The following is a 19,213-nucleotide window of genomic DNA, read 5'->3' on the forward strand; positions in this document are numbered from 1 at the left end:
AGAACTATAAGAGGTTAAAAAAATAAAAAAGTAACTCAAAAACTTCAGAGCAGACAAAAAAATTTTAATCCATCTCAGCAAACTCTCCTATCCTATGATTCTACCCTGGAAATTTTGGAAACTTTGTATTTGACTCTGTTAGTTCTCGGGGCACAATATAAATTACCTACTTTCAAATACTTGTGTTCCTTAATAAAAAGAATAAAAGTATTCCCAAATAACTTGGACACATACTATTAATATTTACCTGTACAAATGCAACTCCCGTCATCAAAATCACTAACGATAACCACTGGTATACACCTAATTTCTTACTTAGCATGGACACAGAAAATAATGCTGTAGTAAGAATTTTTAATTGATATGTGACCTGAAAAGAGAAAATAAAGTAATTACTATACAACCCATTTTTTGTCTGTACAATTATGGAAAAATCTAAAAACACAATACCTGATAAGTGGCTGCATCTAGATTTGACAGTGCTACATACAGCAAGTTATTCTGGAGAGTATAAATCCCTGATGGAATAGCAAGTTTAAGTGTTTCCATAGGCTTGTTAAGAATTTCATCATGTAGCACCCTGTTCAGAGCCCGTAAATTGCACTCTACTCAAAAGAAATAATAAAAAAAGAGATAAAGATTAAAAAAAAAGAGACACGGAAAATGGGAGGGCTACAAATTGTAACAGCTTTCTTAGATTGCTACACACTTTTCACGACAACTTTTGTCTTCAGAAAACTCAAAATGCTGTATGATCTTTCTCAGGTTTTTACATTGATTCTATAAGTTATGCAACTCCTGATACTTTGTATGATAGCAAAGTGTCTGCATTAGCCCAAAATACTAAAGCTGAAACAATTATCCAAAATAATGTTCATAAATCCCATGCTGATTACAATTTCTGTGACTAAGAATTTAATAAGGCTTCCTAAAAAAAGAGAAAAAAGCAATTAAGTAGAAATCTTTCCACTTGAAACTTCAACATCGCTTCATTTTGCAGCTCAATCTTTTCTTTACATTTATACCGAGGTTCTGAAAACCCCTTATGTGTTTATGGATATGTCACTTGAACGAGATGTGAAGATTTTTGTTTGAGAGTTGAAAATCAAGGACAAGATATTGAGGTTCTGGAAAGAGGAAAATGATTGTGCCATATAAAACATACAATGTGAGAACTAAAGTGAGTTTGAAAATACAGCGAGTTCTTTTGATCTTAAATATTGTGCTTCTTTCTGTAATACTGAAACAGCTTCTCTCCTTTCATGCTTGCATGACCTCACTGTGGCTCATGCACTTGTCACTTATGCTTCAAGCACATTTACAGCTTAGAACCTTCCCTTTCTCCTACTCCTATTTGTTCTTCTCTAAAGATGCTTTCTGGGTGAAGAGAAGGTACAGGCCTGTTACCAGAACAACAGTTCTTACCCTACATCCATGGCCCGTCAAGTGGAATCTTTTGGGTATATATTTATACAAAATTTACAAAAGATTATATTGTGTGCTTAGGTATGAGGTGCAAACAGAGGTCTTTCCTGCTTGTAGGTTAACTTTCTCATAGAAAGGGTTTTAGATCTTCTTTTCACATATTTTGATGTGGGAAGGGCAATCTTTTGTTCTCTCTGTCTTGGCATTCGCATAACTCCTTATCATCACAGCATTTGAGCACCTGTTTTTGCAGCTGTCACCAAAATACAACAATTAATAAAATATAGGAAAGCTACTCCTAGATTAAAACCTGAAACATACTGCTATCTTTGTAGACCAATAAAATGCAGGCCATAATCTTCAAAAATTCAGCAACAACTACTGCAGTAGAGGATAAGTAACGAGGTCCTTCCTCTTTCAATGTCCGAGAATATCGCATAGTCAAAACTAAACTAGTGGTCTGAAAGACCAGGATCCCCAAGGAAAGGTATTTTAAATTGGTAGACATTGCTTGACTTTCACTTTCCTGAAACAGAATAAAAAAGAAAAAAATTAAAAGTTAAAACCAAAAACAGACAGTTCCTCTGTGAATTAGCATTTTTAAAGGGTATCCAGGGTATTCACTGAAGGGAATTAAGAGAGTTTGACTATCCAATTCCCTAATCAGAAAACAATGGTGTAAAGAACGAATTCATTTCCTGGGGGCTGGGTGTAGTAAAATAATGTATGGTGATACTACCAAATCTTAAGAAGAATAATTCTTATTACATAAGAAACATCTGCTATAATAATGCTCTCGAGTCTCACTCAGTTTTTATTATTACTATGCAATACTTCATTACAGTCAAGGGTGGAATAAACATGTTTAAATAGGACTTTGATACTTAAAAGATTATGAAAAGTAAATATTCCACTTAATAAAGTTTAGTATAGTAACATGGTAACATGGCGGTCATGAATAAAACAGTTCCTTGCACATTCAAAGATCTATTGAAACAAATAAATTAATTTGACAATGTTAATAAAAAGGGATATAAAAGCCTAAAAACCTTAAATGCTTTTCATAATACACTATTATAGATAAGAAGAATATAGATTCAACAACAAACATTGCAGTGATGGCAGAAACAATATGCTGATTATTGTATTAAAATGAAATATTCTTTATATTTGCTCTGGGTAATGAAAAATGTCACAGACATCTTTATGATAGCTATTAATGCAGGTTCTCCCACTATACATTTCTATATATTATCTTCTAATTTACCAATTAGAGTAAGATAGTCCCTCAAATTTCTACTTTAGAAACATCTGAAATGTTGAGAAAGGCCCTAAACCTGCCAACACTTATGCACATGCTTAACATGTTTCACAGTACAATAGTTACTAACTACATTTACAGTAACTCCAGTTATCATCAGTGAAGTTGATGAACCTAATCTTTGTACTGAAAATTTATCTGTCTGTCAAACAATGTCAAATGATGTAGCCCCGAGAAAGGCTAACACTGAAACTACAGGTGTAATTTCAATTACATCATATCAGTAAGATGAAAAGAACAAAAACCCACTTCCGCAAATACATCAGCAAGTGGCAAAGCCTAAATGCCCTGCCTACAGTATGAAAATACACTGAAGCGAATACTGATTACACCAGTGAAGCTGAATCAACATCAGGAATCCTAAAATAGATAGGCCTCTGGTTACTACCATCACTTTAAGCACTGTATTGATCAGATCTGAGCTAAGCAGCACTTAGTACAGAAGGCAAGAGAGATGATTAGGAGAGCTGTTTTAGGAGAGCTAGCAAAATGTTTCAGGTTAACAAGGAAATCCAGAACAGTATCACTGGTATTAAGTACATTATAGTTACCTCATTTTCTTCTACTCCCAGTTATTAGTTATGAATGCTTACCATACAAACAGACTCATACAGAAGACACATAAACTTTACATTCCATGGAAAATGTACCATTTACAGCATTCACTATGTGCATATTGAACCAAAATCATAATACTTTTAAAAAAGGTAAAAAGGGAAGTCCATGAGCATACATTTACTCCAAGTAGAATAAACAAAGAGTAAAATTCAAGACAAGACATCGTGATCCACATTTTTAAGTTTCTGTGCTTGATATATGCAATGCCCAATGCATGCACAAGGTGGAGAGGTGTACATGCACACACAGGTGATATAGAAATCTTGACTTACAAGTATCAGGCTCGTGTGTAAAGCTGAACATGTAGAAAATATGTAAGTACCTTTGAAAATTTGCACCTGAAATTAAAGCTATTTTAAAATTACTGCAGTTTTGTGTCAAAATATATTTTATAAAACTGCACTTATTCTTTCCCAGATCTGGACAGCTGTATTATTAATATAATTCTGTCTTATATAGATATGGTGTCTCAGAGTTTAGGTTTTTTTCCAGGTAAGTATGTAAAGTGGCTATAAACTGTGGGTACTTAAGGAAACAACATAAATTTCACAAGATTTGTAACCATTCAGCCACAGACGGCGATTAACTGCATTTCTGTTCTCTGGGCAGTAAGATTATTTGCAGCATGTTGTATCTGGCTGCATACATTTTTGTAAAAGCCCATTGGAACTGGAATAAATCAAGTAGAAAAACTTTTGAAGTAAGAGGTAATACAGAACTACTGGTGTTGAAAATTATCTGGTTGATCATTAACCAGAATTGAGCAATATAAAGACCCTATGTACTTTGCAGCAAGTCTGACCTTAACGCTGTGGCAATCAGGTACAGCAGACTGAAGATTTTTAGCAGTTTTAGATAAATGCAAAAACTGAGTTATTTAACTAAATATGAAAATGAATGATAGTTACTACAATATCATTTATTTACATAATTTGATATTAAATTATCAGTTTTATGCTACTCCAACGTTTTTATATCTTCAATGCATTGGAGATGTATTATTTTAGAGAAGATGTTAAGGTAAAGCTGAAGATTTCTGCACTTGGAGTTTTTGACACCTGGAATGGTGTAGAAGGCAGTATTTGAGTTTGTGAGATAAGCACATTATTCTTAGGCTGTCTACACAAAGAAAACTTGGATAACTTTCCACCTGTGGTAGCAATGGTGGAGGCTATGCAGTAGACAAACACTTGAGTCCTGTCTACACTACAGCCTTCACTTGCTGGGATAGTGAAGCTACACTGATGGTGAAACAGAGGAGCTAATTTTCCCAGTATAGAAGAGACCGAATATTGCCCGGTTTTATTTTCATAGGTGTGAGATTACAGCGTGTCCACGTTGTATTAGATTGCTTCTGAAGCCAGCAGATTTTAGGGCTGAAACCCAGTAGTACTGTATGAAATTAATTTCATATTACATTGTCTGAATTCCAAGCCACCATATTTTCTTCTTCTTTTTTTGGTTGAAGGTGATCTTGCATATTAATATGAGAACTTTGCCAATTTTCATTCACATCAAAAAATTCCTCCTACCTTCTACCGTGCCCACCCTTTCTTTTAACAAGGAGTGTTGGGGATCTGGTTACACAATCACCATTAGATGGTTAAAGAGAATATGTGTTTCTCCTAAAATACACTCTTAAAACTCACAATTAAAATGCTTCTGAACCAAATTCCTCTGAAATAAATACATATAAATTAGAATAAAGACCTTTGCAGAATCCTTTGATCATGAACTTCTGTATTCTGTGAACTAGCAATGGAATATTGAAATATAGGTCATCCCTACAGATGGAGTTTTGAACAGCGCTCTGAGATGATCTTTAAAATGGGTTATAGTATCAGAAAATACTGCACATTTCCATTTATTGAAACACATCATTTTATTAAGTAATTTAAAAATAGCACTAATGGTTTAGCCATGATGATTGTCAAATTAATATTCAGCATCACAAATACCATCACAAAAGCTTTTCCATTAAAACAAAACAAAACATACACTAGACAAATGTGAAAAATACATACAGAAATGTTGTTTTGGAGTACAATCTTCTTTCATTAACTGCCATGATTAGGAACACAGAAATTTTAAGACGGTGACATTACTTATTTAAGCTTGCCTCCTTAAAATTGATCTCAAATTCTTGGGTTATTTTTTTCAACCAATTCTCTCCCCCACTTCCAAGCAGATTTTTAAACAGGATAAAGTGCCTCAAAAAGGTAGTAGCAGTAGAACGTCATATTTGTATTTCATATTCCCTGAAGAAGCCACAGAGTTTTACAAATGACGCAAAATAAACTAAGTATGGTCAGTGATGTAGAGAAAAGATTGTTCTCTGAGTTAAGAGTTGAATTCAGAATAGATTCCATGAAAAGTGGCCTCATCAGTGTTCAGCAACACAGGCTTGTACACAATAATCACACTGAATTCTAGGGTGTAGGGCTGGTGCTATATATCAGATAAGTCACATGCCAGGAATTGTGTAACAACTGAACTTACACATTCCAATAAATCACCCACCCATTTAACTTTGCAACTTCCCAGTAAGTGTATTAGCTTTGCGTCTTTCCTCATTCTTTTCCAGAAGGATAACGTATCAGCTTATACAAATTAGTGCAAACTTAGGACTTGGATCCACTGAAACACATAAACAGGTACTGAACTTTGAGCATCTGAATTGTTTCATTGGCTTCAGTGGGACTACTCACATGCTTGGAGTCAAGCATATGCTGCTTAGGTGAGTTGCTAAGCTGGAGCCAGAGTGCTCAGCACTTTAATGTCTTGCAAAGTAGCAGTGGCTGCCAGCAGCACCTAAGTCAGAGGGAAGGGCTAATCAAAGCTAGGAATTTGTTGGCATAGGTACTTTGTCTTCACGAGAAAAAAAGTGTGTTTTTAACCCTGTGTAAACATCCTAGCATACACAAGGCAATTTGCAGTTTTAATACATTAGCTGGTTGTTGGAAACCAGGCTCCTGCCAGGGTTTACCTCAACCAACTAACATGCTAAAACTACAAAATACATTATCTACACTAGGATATCAACAAGTGTTAAAATCATACCTTTCTTTCTTTGCCATATACTGCACTGGTCTCAGTAGCCCCGCAACCCCCAGCTCCCTTTGCAGGAGCATCAGGAGGCTGGAATCCTCCACAGAATTTCCCAGAAGTGGCCCTTCAAAAGGTCCCCAACATCCTTTAGGAAGGAGGGACTGAGCAGCAGCTTCATGTCCAAGTAGTATGGCCTCATCAAGTGTTTTATATGTACTCTATCTAGTTTTGGTGAGCTATACATTGTTTGCTCACTAACGGTCAATTCCTTTAGAAGATCTGCAGAAAGCTCCAAGAGCAGCAAAACCAGCACTGTTCCACTGAGTGCAAGTCCCAGCTGCAAAGATGCTGCACAGGAGAACTTAGCCCCCACTGCGTGCCACAGAACAATGCTATGTGGTGACTCCTCATACCATACCACTCAAGGGATTTTGAAAGCTGGGGCATCCACACCAATTCCATGACTTGCCAACTTCACCTGGAAGGAGAGTGTAAAGGCTGTGGCAGTTGCTGCAGTAGCAATGTGAGCACTTCCATTGGTGATATACAACTTAGGAAGGAATAAGGTTCTGTCCTACTCTAATCCTCACAGAAAACCCCCAGAACAAAGCTTATTTACTTACACTTTCCACAGGAATGAACATTTGGCCCACTGTCTATCAGGAAGGCCAATACTCTGCGTTCAGCTCTGCTACCTGTCACAGCATTTCTTTCTGAAACGCTGAAAAAGTTGTGAGCCCTCTCCCGCTGCAAACCTGTTTTTTATTGTTACACAAGTATTCTGTAGGGAAAAATTAGAAGATAAATTGTTTTGGGAAATGTATCTCAATGATGTGAATGGAGACAGGCTGATCCTTTTTTGATAGGTCATTTTCAATTTGGCCTCTACAGACAGAGAAATCATATATGGAGGGGTCCCTACAAAATAATACTGCGTTCTATTTTTGGCAAGAACTAAACAAAAACCACAGCAATTGACCACGATAATCCAAATTTCAGTCATCTGACTCTGGGCTCCTTGCTCCTGTGTCTATCAGTCACACTGACAGTGTTCCGATTCATAGAATCATAGAATATCAGGGTTGGAAGGGACCTCAGGAGGTCATCTAGGCCAACCCCCTGCTCAAAGCAGGACCAATCCCCAATTAAATCATCCCAGCCAGGGCTTTGTCAAGCCTGACCTCAAAAATATCTAAGGAAGGAGATTCCACCACCTCCCTAGGTAACGCATTCCAGTGTTACACCACCCTCCTAGTGGAAAAGTTTTTCCTAATATCCAACCTAAACCTCCCCCACTGCAATTTGAAACCATTACTCCTTGTTCTGTCATCTGCTACCACTGAGAACAGTCTAGATCCATTCTCTTTGGAACCCTCTTTCAGGTAGTTGAAAGCAGCTATCAAATCCCCCCTCATTCTTCTCTTCCGCAGACTAAGATTATCCAAAATGATTCAATATCCTCCATTAGATTTGAATAGTTCAAGTTGAATTGTTGTATTCCTCTTCCCACACCTACTACAGCTCATCTACACACAATTTCTCCAGAAAGGCCAGCTTTACAATCTGAGAAACACTGTTTCAGGAATATTAAAAAGAGAAGTGGTGAGTGCAAGAAGAGAATACTGAAACAAGGAGTGCCCAAATGAAAAGGTAAAAGAGAAAGCATTGTGACATTATATACATGACAACATTATACGCATGGCTGGATACAGCTTGCTTAGGAAGGACAGGCAGGGAAAAAAGGGAGGAGGTGTTGCCTTATATATTAAAAATGTATACACTTGGACTGAGGTTGAGATAGAAATAAGAGATAGACTTGTTGAAAGTCTCTGGGTAAGGATAAAAGGGGTAAAAACAAGGGTGATGTCATGGTAGGGGTCTACTATAGACCACCAAACCAGGAAGAAGAGGTGGATGAGGCTTTTTTTAAGCAACTAACAAAATCATCCAAAGCACAGGGCTTGGTGGTGATGGGGGACTTCAACTACCCAGACATCTGTTGGGGAAATAACACAGCAGGGCACAGATTATTCAACAAGTTCTTGGAATGTATTGGAGACAATTTTTTATTTCAGAATGTGGAGAAAGCTATGAGGGGAGAGGCTGTTCTAGATGATTTTGACAAATTGGGAGGAACTGGTTGAGATTTTGAAAGTGGAAGGCAATTTGGGTGATAGTGATCATGAAATGGTAGAGGGAGTGATCAAGGAATGGTAGGAGGGAGAACAGCATCATAAAGACAATGAATTTCAAGAAGGCAGACTTTAGCAAACTCAAGAAGTTGGTAGGTAAAATCCCATGGGAAGCAAGCCAAAGGGGAAAAACAATTGAAGATAGTTGGCACAAGAGCAAGCTATCCCACTGCGTAGGAAAGATAGGAAGTTGGCAAGAGACCACCTTGGCTTAACTAGGAGATCTTCAATGATCTAAAACTCAAAAAAAAAAGAGAGTCCTACAAAAAGTGGAAACTCGGTCAAATTACAAAGGATGAATATAAACAAATAACACAAGTATGCAGGGACAAAACTAGAAAGGCCAAGGCACAAAATAAGATCAAACTAGCTAGGGACATAAAGGGTAACAAGAAAACATTCTACAAATACATTAGAAGCAAGAGCAAGACCAAGGACAGAGTAGGTCCATTACTCAGTGAGGGGGGGAAAGACAATAACAGAAAATGTGGAAATGACAGAGGTGCTTAATTACTTCCTTGTTTCTCTTTTCACCAAAAAGGTTGGTGGCGATTGGACGTCTAACATAGTGAATGCCAGTGAAAATGAGGTAGGATCAGAGTCTAAAATAGGGAAAGAACAAGACAAAAATTACTGACTGAGGAGATATCTGAGCCATTAGCAATTATCTTTGAAAAGTCATGGCAGACAGGAGACATTCCAAAAGACTGGAAAAGGGCAAATATAGCGCCCATTTATAAAAAAGGAAATAAGGACAACCCGGGGAATTACAGACCAGTCAGCTTAACTTCTGTACCCAGAAAGATAATGGAGCAAACAATTAAGAAATCAATTTGCAAACACCTAGAAGATAGTGAGGTGATAAGTAACAGTCAGCATGGATTTGTCAAGAACAAATCGTGTCAAACCAACCTGATAGCTTTCTCTGACAGGGTAACAAGCCTTGTGGATTGGGGGAAGCGGTAGAAGTGGTATATCTTGACTTTAGTAAGGCTTTTGATACTGTCTTGCATGACCTTCTCATAAACAAACTAGGGAAATACAACCTAGATGGAGCTACTATAAGGTGGGTGCATAACTGGTTGGAAAATTGTTCCCAGAGAGTAGTTATCAGTGGTTTGCAGTCATGCTGAAAGGGCATAATGAATGGGTTCCCGCAGGGATCGGTTCTGTGTCCGGTTCTATTCAATATCTTCATCAATGTTTTAGATAATGGCAGAGAGAGTACACTTATAAAGTTTGTGGACAATACCAAGCTGGGAGGGATTGCAAGTACTTTGGGGAACAGGATTAAAATTCAAAATGATCTGGACAAACAGGAGAAATGGTCTCAGTACATAGGATGAAATTCAATAAGGACAAATGCAAAGTACTCCACTTAGGAAGGAACAATCAGCTGCACACATACAAAATGGGAAATTACTGCCTAGGAAGGAGTACTGCGGAAAGCAATCTGGGGGTCATAGTGGATCACAAGCTTAATATGAGTCAACAGTGTAACACTGTTGGGAAAAAAAAAAAAAAAGAAGCAGCAGCAGCAACCATCATTCTGGGATGTATTATCAGGAGTATTGTAAGCAAGACATGAGAAATAATACTTCCACTCTACTCCGTGCTGATTAGGCCTCAACTGGAGTATTGGGTCCAGTTCTGGGCGCCACATTTCAGGACAGATGTGGACAAACTGAAGAAAGACCAGAGAACAACAAAAAAAATGATTAAAGGTCTAGAAAACATGACCTATGAGGGAAGACTGAAAAAATTGGGTTTGTTTAGTCTGGAGAAGAGAAGACTGGGAGAGGACATGATAACAATTTTCAAGTACATAAGAGGTTGTTACAAGGAGGAGGGAGGAAAATTGTTCTTCTTAACCTGTGAGAATAGGACAAGAAGCAATGGGCTTAAATTGCAGCAAGGGCGGTTTAGGTTGGACCGTAGGAAAAAGTTCCTAACTGTCAGAGTGGTTAAGCACTGGAATAAATTGCCTAGGGAGGTTGCAGAATCTCCATCACTGGGGATTTTTAAGAGAAGGTGAACAAACACCGGTCAGAGATGGTCTAGACAATACTTAGTCCTGCCTTGAGAGCAGGGGACTGGACTAGACGACCTCTCGAGGTCCCTTTCAGTTCTATGATTCTATACTACACAGAGGAACAGGCAAAGTACAATACAAGTAACCACTCATGCTAGCTAACGAGTCGTGGGAAGCAGAAAGGGGTCAGTTAAATGACTATAATAAAACTAAATAAAACTAACTGATTTACTATGAAGTTTCCTGCCAAATAACTGAGCTACCAACACTAATCATCATACTACTACTATTGATTCATATTTTCTCAGCCAATTAACAAAATGTCACAGTCTTACTGAAATCAGAAACATTAAATTAGATGTAGAAAGATTACGAAGACACAAAACTTCTATGGTAGTTGTGAAAAACTTGAAAACAGAGCATGTAGGTTTAGTAGCAGTAAGTATATTTTGTGTTCGAGTCCCAAAAACATTATATAAGTAAATTTAAATAATGAATTTGTTACAAATTCCAATGCAACTGTGATTTTCACATTCTGATATTAAGCATTTGTAAAAGTCAGACTATTCTCACTACAAGTTGAGAAAAATCTGAGTGTCTTGTTCTCAGTTATGACTAATACAATACTCAAAAGCAGCCCTACAATGATTATGAATATTATTGCTCTATTCTTCCTATAATACCTCATTATTTCCTTACTTTTATTATTAGATATCATCCACTTGCAAATTCTTTTAACTGTTATTTTCTGTCGGGCCCTGGGATTTAAAAATAATTAATTCACAATTTTAGAGTCTACAGCTCCCAAAGGCCTCATCAGGAATTGCAGGCACACTGTACCTTTGAGGAGCAAGTCCATAGGGACTTAGGCAATGTGAACTGCAGGAGGTCAGCACCTCTCTGATTCAATCTGGAAGTATTACAGTTGTAGAACTAAAGCATGCTGGTGACATCTTCATAAAATTCTGCCTACACATAAGGGTGCACTTAACGTTGGCAAACACTGATGCATCCTCAAAATGCTCCAGTATTGATTGAACCAGAAACATTTAAAAAAAGAATAGTGAAGGCATATTTGTTTCCATTTTAGACTCTAATCCTGCAACACAGACCCTGGGACTCCATGCAGCTACAGGTTTTCGCCCACCAGTAACAGCTTGCAAGATTAGGGTCTTAGTCTGTGGCTGTAGATCATAAACAACAACATAGAGAGTAAACACAAAGTTTGTTGTAACATTGTTTCATGTGCCGTAACAGAGAGCTGGAGTAAATGTTTAAACTACTTTGTACAGATTCATAATTATGTTTGGCAAGAAAATCATCTTTTGTTACTATCTTATCTATTTTTCTTTTTTGTTTTACTGAAAGTTAAATTTTAAAATAAAACAGTGTCAAATTGTTCTTATTGTTACATTTTCAGCCTTCACAGTGACAATTATCTGCTAACATAAGCTGCACTCAGGATGGCTAAAAACGAAATTCATTTGACATTTTCAGGGTTGAGACTTTTTTAGAACATAAACATTGACTGACAGGACGTTCTGCTCCAATGGAATGTTAGTACATTTGACTATCAATGTCTTTTTGCACAGAAAAAAAAAATCAAAACACGAAAACATTTAATCAAGACACCTGCATTTCTGCAAAAAGTGAGACTGTAGAGAACTGCAGATTCAGGACCTGAGTAAATGCAGAGGGTAAGCTTAACTATAGTTCAAGTTCTGCACCCCACCACAAGATATTAAAAAGAGGTAATAAATAAGGTGAAAGAGTTCATAAATTTTTTCAAGTTAAACAGGTTTGTGCATACCACCTGTGTTTGCATTTCCTGAAAATGGAAGACAAAAGAGGGAAATGAACTGAGTTGTTAATGCCACGTTGACAAATATACTACAGAGAGAAATGTTATTAGCAAGACTTTGGCAAACAAGGAAGGGAAAACGAACAAGAAAGGTTTGATTCCACTCAGCTTATCTGAATTCTACTAAAAACTGATGCAATGCACAGAATATGAAGCTTCTGGTACATGCAATTTGAAGCACACATTTTCAAATGTTATTTCTCTGTACAATGTTATATGTGCCTTCTCTTTCTTCCTAAACCGCAGTCCAACTCTGACGCTTTTCTCTTCCACCCATATTAGATAACATGAATACAGGCTATTTAAAATAACAAAACTAAAATTTTTCGTATGATGGTTCTATTCCTTAAATCTTTTTCAGTAGCTGAGTGTATCAGTAAGTCATTCTGCACAAGATCTACAGGTTCAATAAAGTATATTAGGGCTGTCAAGCAATTAAAAAAAATTAATCACGATTAATTGCACTGTTAAAGAATAATAGAATACCATTTATTTAAATACTTTTGGATGTTTTCTACATTTTCAAATATATTGATTTTGAATACAAACACAGACTACAAAGTGTACAGTGCTCACATGATATTTATTGTTGATTACAAATTTGCACTGAAAAAAACAAAACAGTATTTTCAATTCACCTAAGTACTGTAGTGCAATCTATTTATCATGAAAGTTGAATTTACAAATGTCGAATTATGTACAAAAAAATAACTACATTCAAAAATCAAACAATGTAAAACTTTAGAGCCTACAAGTCCACTCAGTCCTACTTCAACCAATTGCTCAGACAAACAAGTTTGGTTACATTTGCAGGAGACAATTCTGCCCACTTCTTGTTTACAATATCACCTGAAAGTGAGAACCAGTGTCGCAAGATATTTACGTGCCAGATGCGCTAAAGATTCATATATCCCTTCATGCTTCAATTACCATTCCAGAGGATATGCATCCATGCTGATGACGGATTCTGCTCAATAACGATCCAAAGCAGAGCGGACCGATGCATGTTCATTTTCCATCATCTGAGTCAGATGACAACAGCAGAAGGTTGATTTTCTTTTTTGGTGGTTTAGGTTCTGTAGTTTCCACATCTGAGTGTTGCTCATTTAAGACTTCTGAAAGCATGCTCCACACCTCATTCCTCTCAGATTTTGGAAGGCACTTCAGATTCTTAAACCTTGGGTTGAGTGCTGTAGCTATTTTTAGAAATCTCACATTCGTACCTTCTTTACATTTTGTCAAATCTGCAGTGACAGTGTACGTAAATCAAACAACACATGCTGGGTCATCATCAGAGACTGCTATAACATGAAATATATGGCAGAATGCAAGTAAAACAGAGCAGGGGGGCACACAATTCTCCCCCAAAGAGTTCAGTCACAAATTTAATTAACACACTATTTTTTTAATGAACATCATCAGCTTGAAAGCCTGTCCTCCGGAATGGTAGCTGAAGCATGAAGGGGCACACGAATGTTTAACATATCTGGAACTTAAATACCTTGCAATGCCGGCTACAAAAGTGCCATGCGAACACCTGTTCTGACTTTCAGGTGACATTGTAAATAAAAAAAGGGCAGCAGTATTTCCCATAAATGTAAACAAACTTGTTTGTCTTAGCGACTGGCTGAACAAGAAGTAGGACTGAGTGGACTTGTAGGCTCTAAAGTTTTACACTGTTCTGTTTTTGAGTGCAGTTATGTACAATAACAAAAATCTACATTTGTAAATTACACTTTCACAATAGAGACTGCACTACAGTAATTGTATAAGGTGAACTGAAAAATACTATTTCTTTTGTTTATCATTTTTACAGTGCAAATATTTGTAATCAAAAATAATATAAAGTTAGCACTGTACACTTTGTATTCTGTGTTGTAATAGAAATCAATATATTTGAAAATGTAGAAAAACATGCAAAATATTTTAATAAATTTCAATTGGTATTCTATTGTTTAACAGCACAATTAATCGTAATTAATTTTTTTAATAGCAGTTGATTTTTTTTAGTTAATCGCGTGAGTTAATTGTGATTAATCGACACCTCTAAAGTATATCTAAGGTAGTAAAATATTCTGTGAGTGAGAAGCAGTACACAGATGGCAATTAGAATGCACAGAAATTCTTAATAACTAAAAGTCTACCAAAAAGTATTGTTGAACTAGTTTATGTGCTGAAATGTAGATATTCACTAACACTTCCTAAATGTTACAAACTTTGCTAAATAGTAAAAAGTCAGAAAAATGACATTTTTTCCCATATGTAGTCTCTGTACTATATGTGCAAAGTCACAATGGTTTTGTAAATAATTTCACTTGGACTAATCCCAATTACTATGCTTCTTGTTTTAAAAACTCTCCACAGACTTGCTCCACTCTCAAACCACACTTTTAACATTGGTTTCCTCTTTGTCCCCTCCCATTAACTCTCCACAGTTGTCAGGCACACTTTCAACTGTACATCTTCATACAGCTGGAACTTCTTCCATCCAAGCCATTAAATCATTTTATCATTTCAAATCTCACCTCAGTCACTTTCTTTTGGTCTTCTGTTTGTGACTCATTCTCTTTGTAAGGCGCTTTATAGACAATACCGTAAAACAAGCTGTGTATTTCTCTTGGTACTTACTTTCTTCAGCAATGTTTTCACATTAAATAAAAAAATGCTCTAGCAAAGTTTCTCTCCACTTGTAGAATCTGAACAACCTGCTCATTCAACAAAGCTCTGTTTTCAATAGGAGCTTTCCTAAGGGCAGCTTTTCTACTTTTTCTATCCAGTTAAGGAGTTTAAAAAAAACAACAACTTGCAACTGAATATTTTCATGATGGGAATATAAAACACATCCAGTACAAAAAACATGATGATTCCATCTTGTTCCAGCACAGCTACCGAACTCCCAGAGCACAATACTATATTTCCCCCTTTTACAAACATGCTGCTATGACTGTCAGAAAATGCATTTTTAAAAAATTCTTCACAGGATACTTACACAAGAAAACTTATTTGCTAAAAATTCCCTCTCAACTTTGCTTCAATTAGATAGTCTTCTGTGGCTAAGAGTTAGGGCCCCTTCAAGAATAGGGAGGGTATGTCACTGACATGCTGGCACATCGAAGTGCAAGACTCCAACATCACTGATGTCTGACAAGGAGTCCAAAGATATCCTCACTTGCCTGTGCATAGTTTCAAATACTACTGTAACTTCTTTGGGGCAACAGCTGTCTCTTCCTAAGTATTTGTAGAAAACCTAGCAGCGTGGGGACCAGTGTTCTCTCTAATTTTTCCCCACACATGTATGGAATTAATTTTATGTGCACCAATATGGAGGTGATGTGTGGAAGTGATGTGTGGCATATCACCTTCATATTCGTGCACATAACAAAATTAATGTGGTGGGGGATACTGGAGCCGAGGGATTCAGAGTGTGGGAGGGAGCTCAGGGCTGGGGCAGAGGGTTGGGGTGCAGCAAGAACTGGAAATTGAGAACCTCAAGTATTGCATGACATATTTAAAGTTACCTGAGGTTAAATCTGCAGCTCCTTCTCTACCTCACTTCTTACACACAAATGTAGAACCCAGAAATAAGATCTCACAAGTTAGACGACAAGTAAGCAAGATCAAATATTGAACCTGTAAACATTCAGTGTTCCTTTACGTAGGAAATTGAGGAAGTCGTTGAGTTGAATCTAATATCAATAGTGTTTATAAGATTCAGAGTTACTGTACACGCATCCTGGTGCAAAAGTTTTATATTGATATAACAGTTATCAAACCAAACCCTGTCTGCCACATAGGCAGTAAGGCATATGGTATCAAATTTTTCTCTCCCTCTTTTTTTTTTTTTTTTTTTAAAAAACAGTGCATACACTGTACTATTCATTGTATATATCACTGTAGAGACAGGCCTCAGCTGCAAAATTCAGATCCTAATATAAATTTCCCCCAAACTTGAGGGGTCTTCAGTTCTGGGTTTTGGTTCAGGCCCCACCTCAAATATAAATACATACATAGGGCTTGTCTTCACTACAGTGTTAGTCCCAAGTATAACTCAAGTACTGCCCCCATCCCAACTCCTGTCCACACACAAAAACCTCCAATTTGAATTAAGTAGTGCTTTAAACTCAGGCTAGCTTGCAAGGTTATGGGCTGAATCATAAGTGCTGCTGCTAACTGAGCTAGTAATGGGGATGAAGCTACGGACTGGTTTAGCACAACGAATAACTGCTAATAGAACAATTCTGTGTAGTGTTGTTTCACAGAGTGGCCACTCTCACTTGAGCTAACTGTTGCAATGAAGTCAAACCCACAGGTGCTTATTAGCAAAAAACAGTAATTACAAATAAAATTATACCTCTGTACAATGCAGATGAATTGGCATTGTTGTGGAAGCTTAATTTTTGAATGGTCTGTTGTATGTGTGTTCCACATTGCTCAAAATGACATCCTTCTTTCATTGTACCAAATGCTCTGTCTCCTCCAAATTCTTCCTCAAAAGTCACTGCTTTCCCCTCGCTTTCCACAAGTGACCTCCCTTCCCATACTATATACCCTGATCTGCCACATTCTCAATTAAAAATATAGATTATAAGCTTCATTCAAAATATGATCCAATTCTCAGTATCTTTGTTTACTCTTGGCCTACTGTGTCCTTTGTTGTCTTCATTTTCTGTTTGTTTGATATAGATTGTAAAAATTTTGATCTCAAAAGCCCCATACAAAGTTCCAATGTTACAACATATTTCTTATAAAATATACCTAGTGCTGTGTTAAATGTGGTTTAATTTATGTGCTACTTGGAAGGATGTGTATTTTATATTGGTGTGAATCAGAGAAACTATCCAAGACAGGTGAGTGACAACTGGGATTTCATCGTCCAGAACTGAGAAACATCTGCTGTCCATGTTTTTTTGCTTCCTGGTCTCACATCATCCTCTCCCTGACTATTTCACACAACTCCCTGTTCCTCAAACCATCATTTATCCTCTACCCCGGGCTACTCCAATATCATAACCTACCCTCCACTCACACACGTCACCCCCTCCCCCTATAAATCCCTCCTCTCCCCCCGCAGGGGCTACCCCAATCCTGTGTCCTGCCCCCCATACAGCCCACCCTCCTCCCCCAGGGCTACCCCAATTCCGTGCCCTGCTCCCCCATACAGCCCCTCTCTTCCCCCCTGGGGACGAACCCAATCCCGTGCCCTGCCCCCCGTATATCCCCTCTCCTCCCCCAGGGCTACCTCCATCCTATATCCTGCCCCCCGTATATCCCCTCTCCTCCCCCGGGGCTACCCCCATCCTATATCCTGCCCCCCGTATATCCCCTCTCCTCCCCCGGGGCTACCCCCATCCTATATCCTGCCCCCCCATATCCCCTCTCCTCCCCCGGGGCTACCCCCATCCTATATCCTGCCCCCCCATATATCTCCCCCCTCTCCTCCCCTGGGCCACCCTAACGTGTACCCTGCCCCCATATAGCCCCTTTCCCGGGCTACCCCATGCCCGGCCGCTCGGTCCCGTGGCTACCCGGTACCGGCCCTGACCGAGCTGAGGCCCCGCCCCGAACCCAGGAAGCGTCTCACCTCCCGCGCTGGGAGCACGGCCCCGCTCCCTGCCAGCCCCTCGCCGCCGGCTCGGGGTGCCCCCGGCGCTCCGCTCGCTGCAGCCGCCCGCCCGGCGCTGTGCGCGCGCTTCCGGGTGCCCCGGTGCCGGTCGGTCCAGCTCCACAAAGGCCCCGGCTGCAGCCGCTGCCCCACTTGCTCCGTTCCCAGGACCCGGCGTGCGGCGTCGCTGGCTCCGCTCTCGGCTCGGTCTGAGCCCGCTCGGCCCCGGCTCGCCTCGTGCGCCGCAGGAAGGGGCTGGGCTGCCCCGCCCCGGCTCGGCCAGCCCGTTGCTGCGGGAGGAGTCGGTTTAGGGCAGCGTCAAAAACAGGAGCCAGGGCTAGGTGCGGTGTGTGTACGTGTGGGGCACAGGGGCCTGTCGGTGTCTAGCTCGGGGTGATGGGGGTTAACGGGCTGCGAGGTCAGTCCCCAGCACTCGTACAGGTGTTGGGGCAGAGACAGCGTGATTCTGGTGATACAATCTGCCTCCCCCCACAGGTACTAAGAGAAGAGGGGGCAGGCCAAGCACACGTCTGTGCCAAGCCCTGTGAGTCAGAGCGCAGGGGAACAATACTCCGAGCCAGGGAGGGGAGGTCATGGCCTGGGAGAGTGATGGAAAGTCAGCGAGGAGGAGAGAAAATGTAACCCATGCTGTAATACGATTAGGGGGTGAAAGTAACCCAGTACAGGCCCCGACGGCGTACCGGTAAAAAGTAGCCACCAGTAGCTGCCCCTTTTGCACCCCCTGTTGGCGGCCCTGCCAGATCCCTGCCAAAGGACCCTGCTTAAAGTGCTTTAAATCGCCACTGGAGCCCTAGGTGGGCTGGGTGGAGGAGCCCGCCCCATACCAGTAAGTGTTGAGTGTTACTTGCACCCCTGAATAAGAACTTTGTAAACGTAGTGACTTGGCAGTGCCCCAGTATGTTAAAGTGAAAAAGAAAAAATACATGCTAAGGAAGAACCTTCCTCTCTCTGTCCATTGTGTGTTGTCCCTCTGTTTGGATGGAAGCCTCCAATTCATAGGAACGATAGTTTGTTGTATGCTTTTCACAGCAGTAAGCATTTAACATCATAATAATATCCAATGATTCACTTGTCCATGTGTAAAGTGTGACAT

General features: G+C 39.2%; 1 protein-coding gene across 10 annotated transcripts in view; it reads right to left on the reverse strand.

Moving 5' to 3' along the window:
• SLC35A3 (solute carrier family 35 member A3) overlaps positions 1-18,351 on the reverse strand; it is a 42,013-nt gene extending 23,662 nt beyond the window's left edge. For all 10 annotated transcript variants that reach the window (XR_012669692.1, XR_012669690.1, XR_012669687.1 and 7 more), the window contains exons 1-4: positions 18,079-18,351; positions 1,747-1,951; positions 451-605; positions 248-370 (exon numbers count right to left, since the gene is read on the reverse strand). Coding sequence is in view for 1 of the 10 variants with exons in the window: in XM_048861017.2 (XP_048716974.1) it covers positions 248-370; positions 451-605; positions 1,747-1,933 (465 nt within the window). In the remaining 9 variants the exon portion in view is untranslated. The remainder of the gene's footprint in view (positions 1-247; positions 371-450; positions 606-1,746; positions 1,952-18,078) is intronic.
• Between the last annotated feature and the right edge of the window lie 862 nt (positions 18,352-19,213).

The sequence above is a fragment of the Caretta caretta genome, chromosome 8, assembly GCF_965140235.1.
Source record: "Caretta caretta isolate rCarCar2 chromosome 8, rCarCar1.hap1, whole genome shotgun sequence".
Lineage (NCBI taxonomy): Eukaryota > Metazoa > Chordata > Testudines > Cheloniidae > Caretta > Caretta caretta.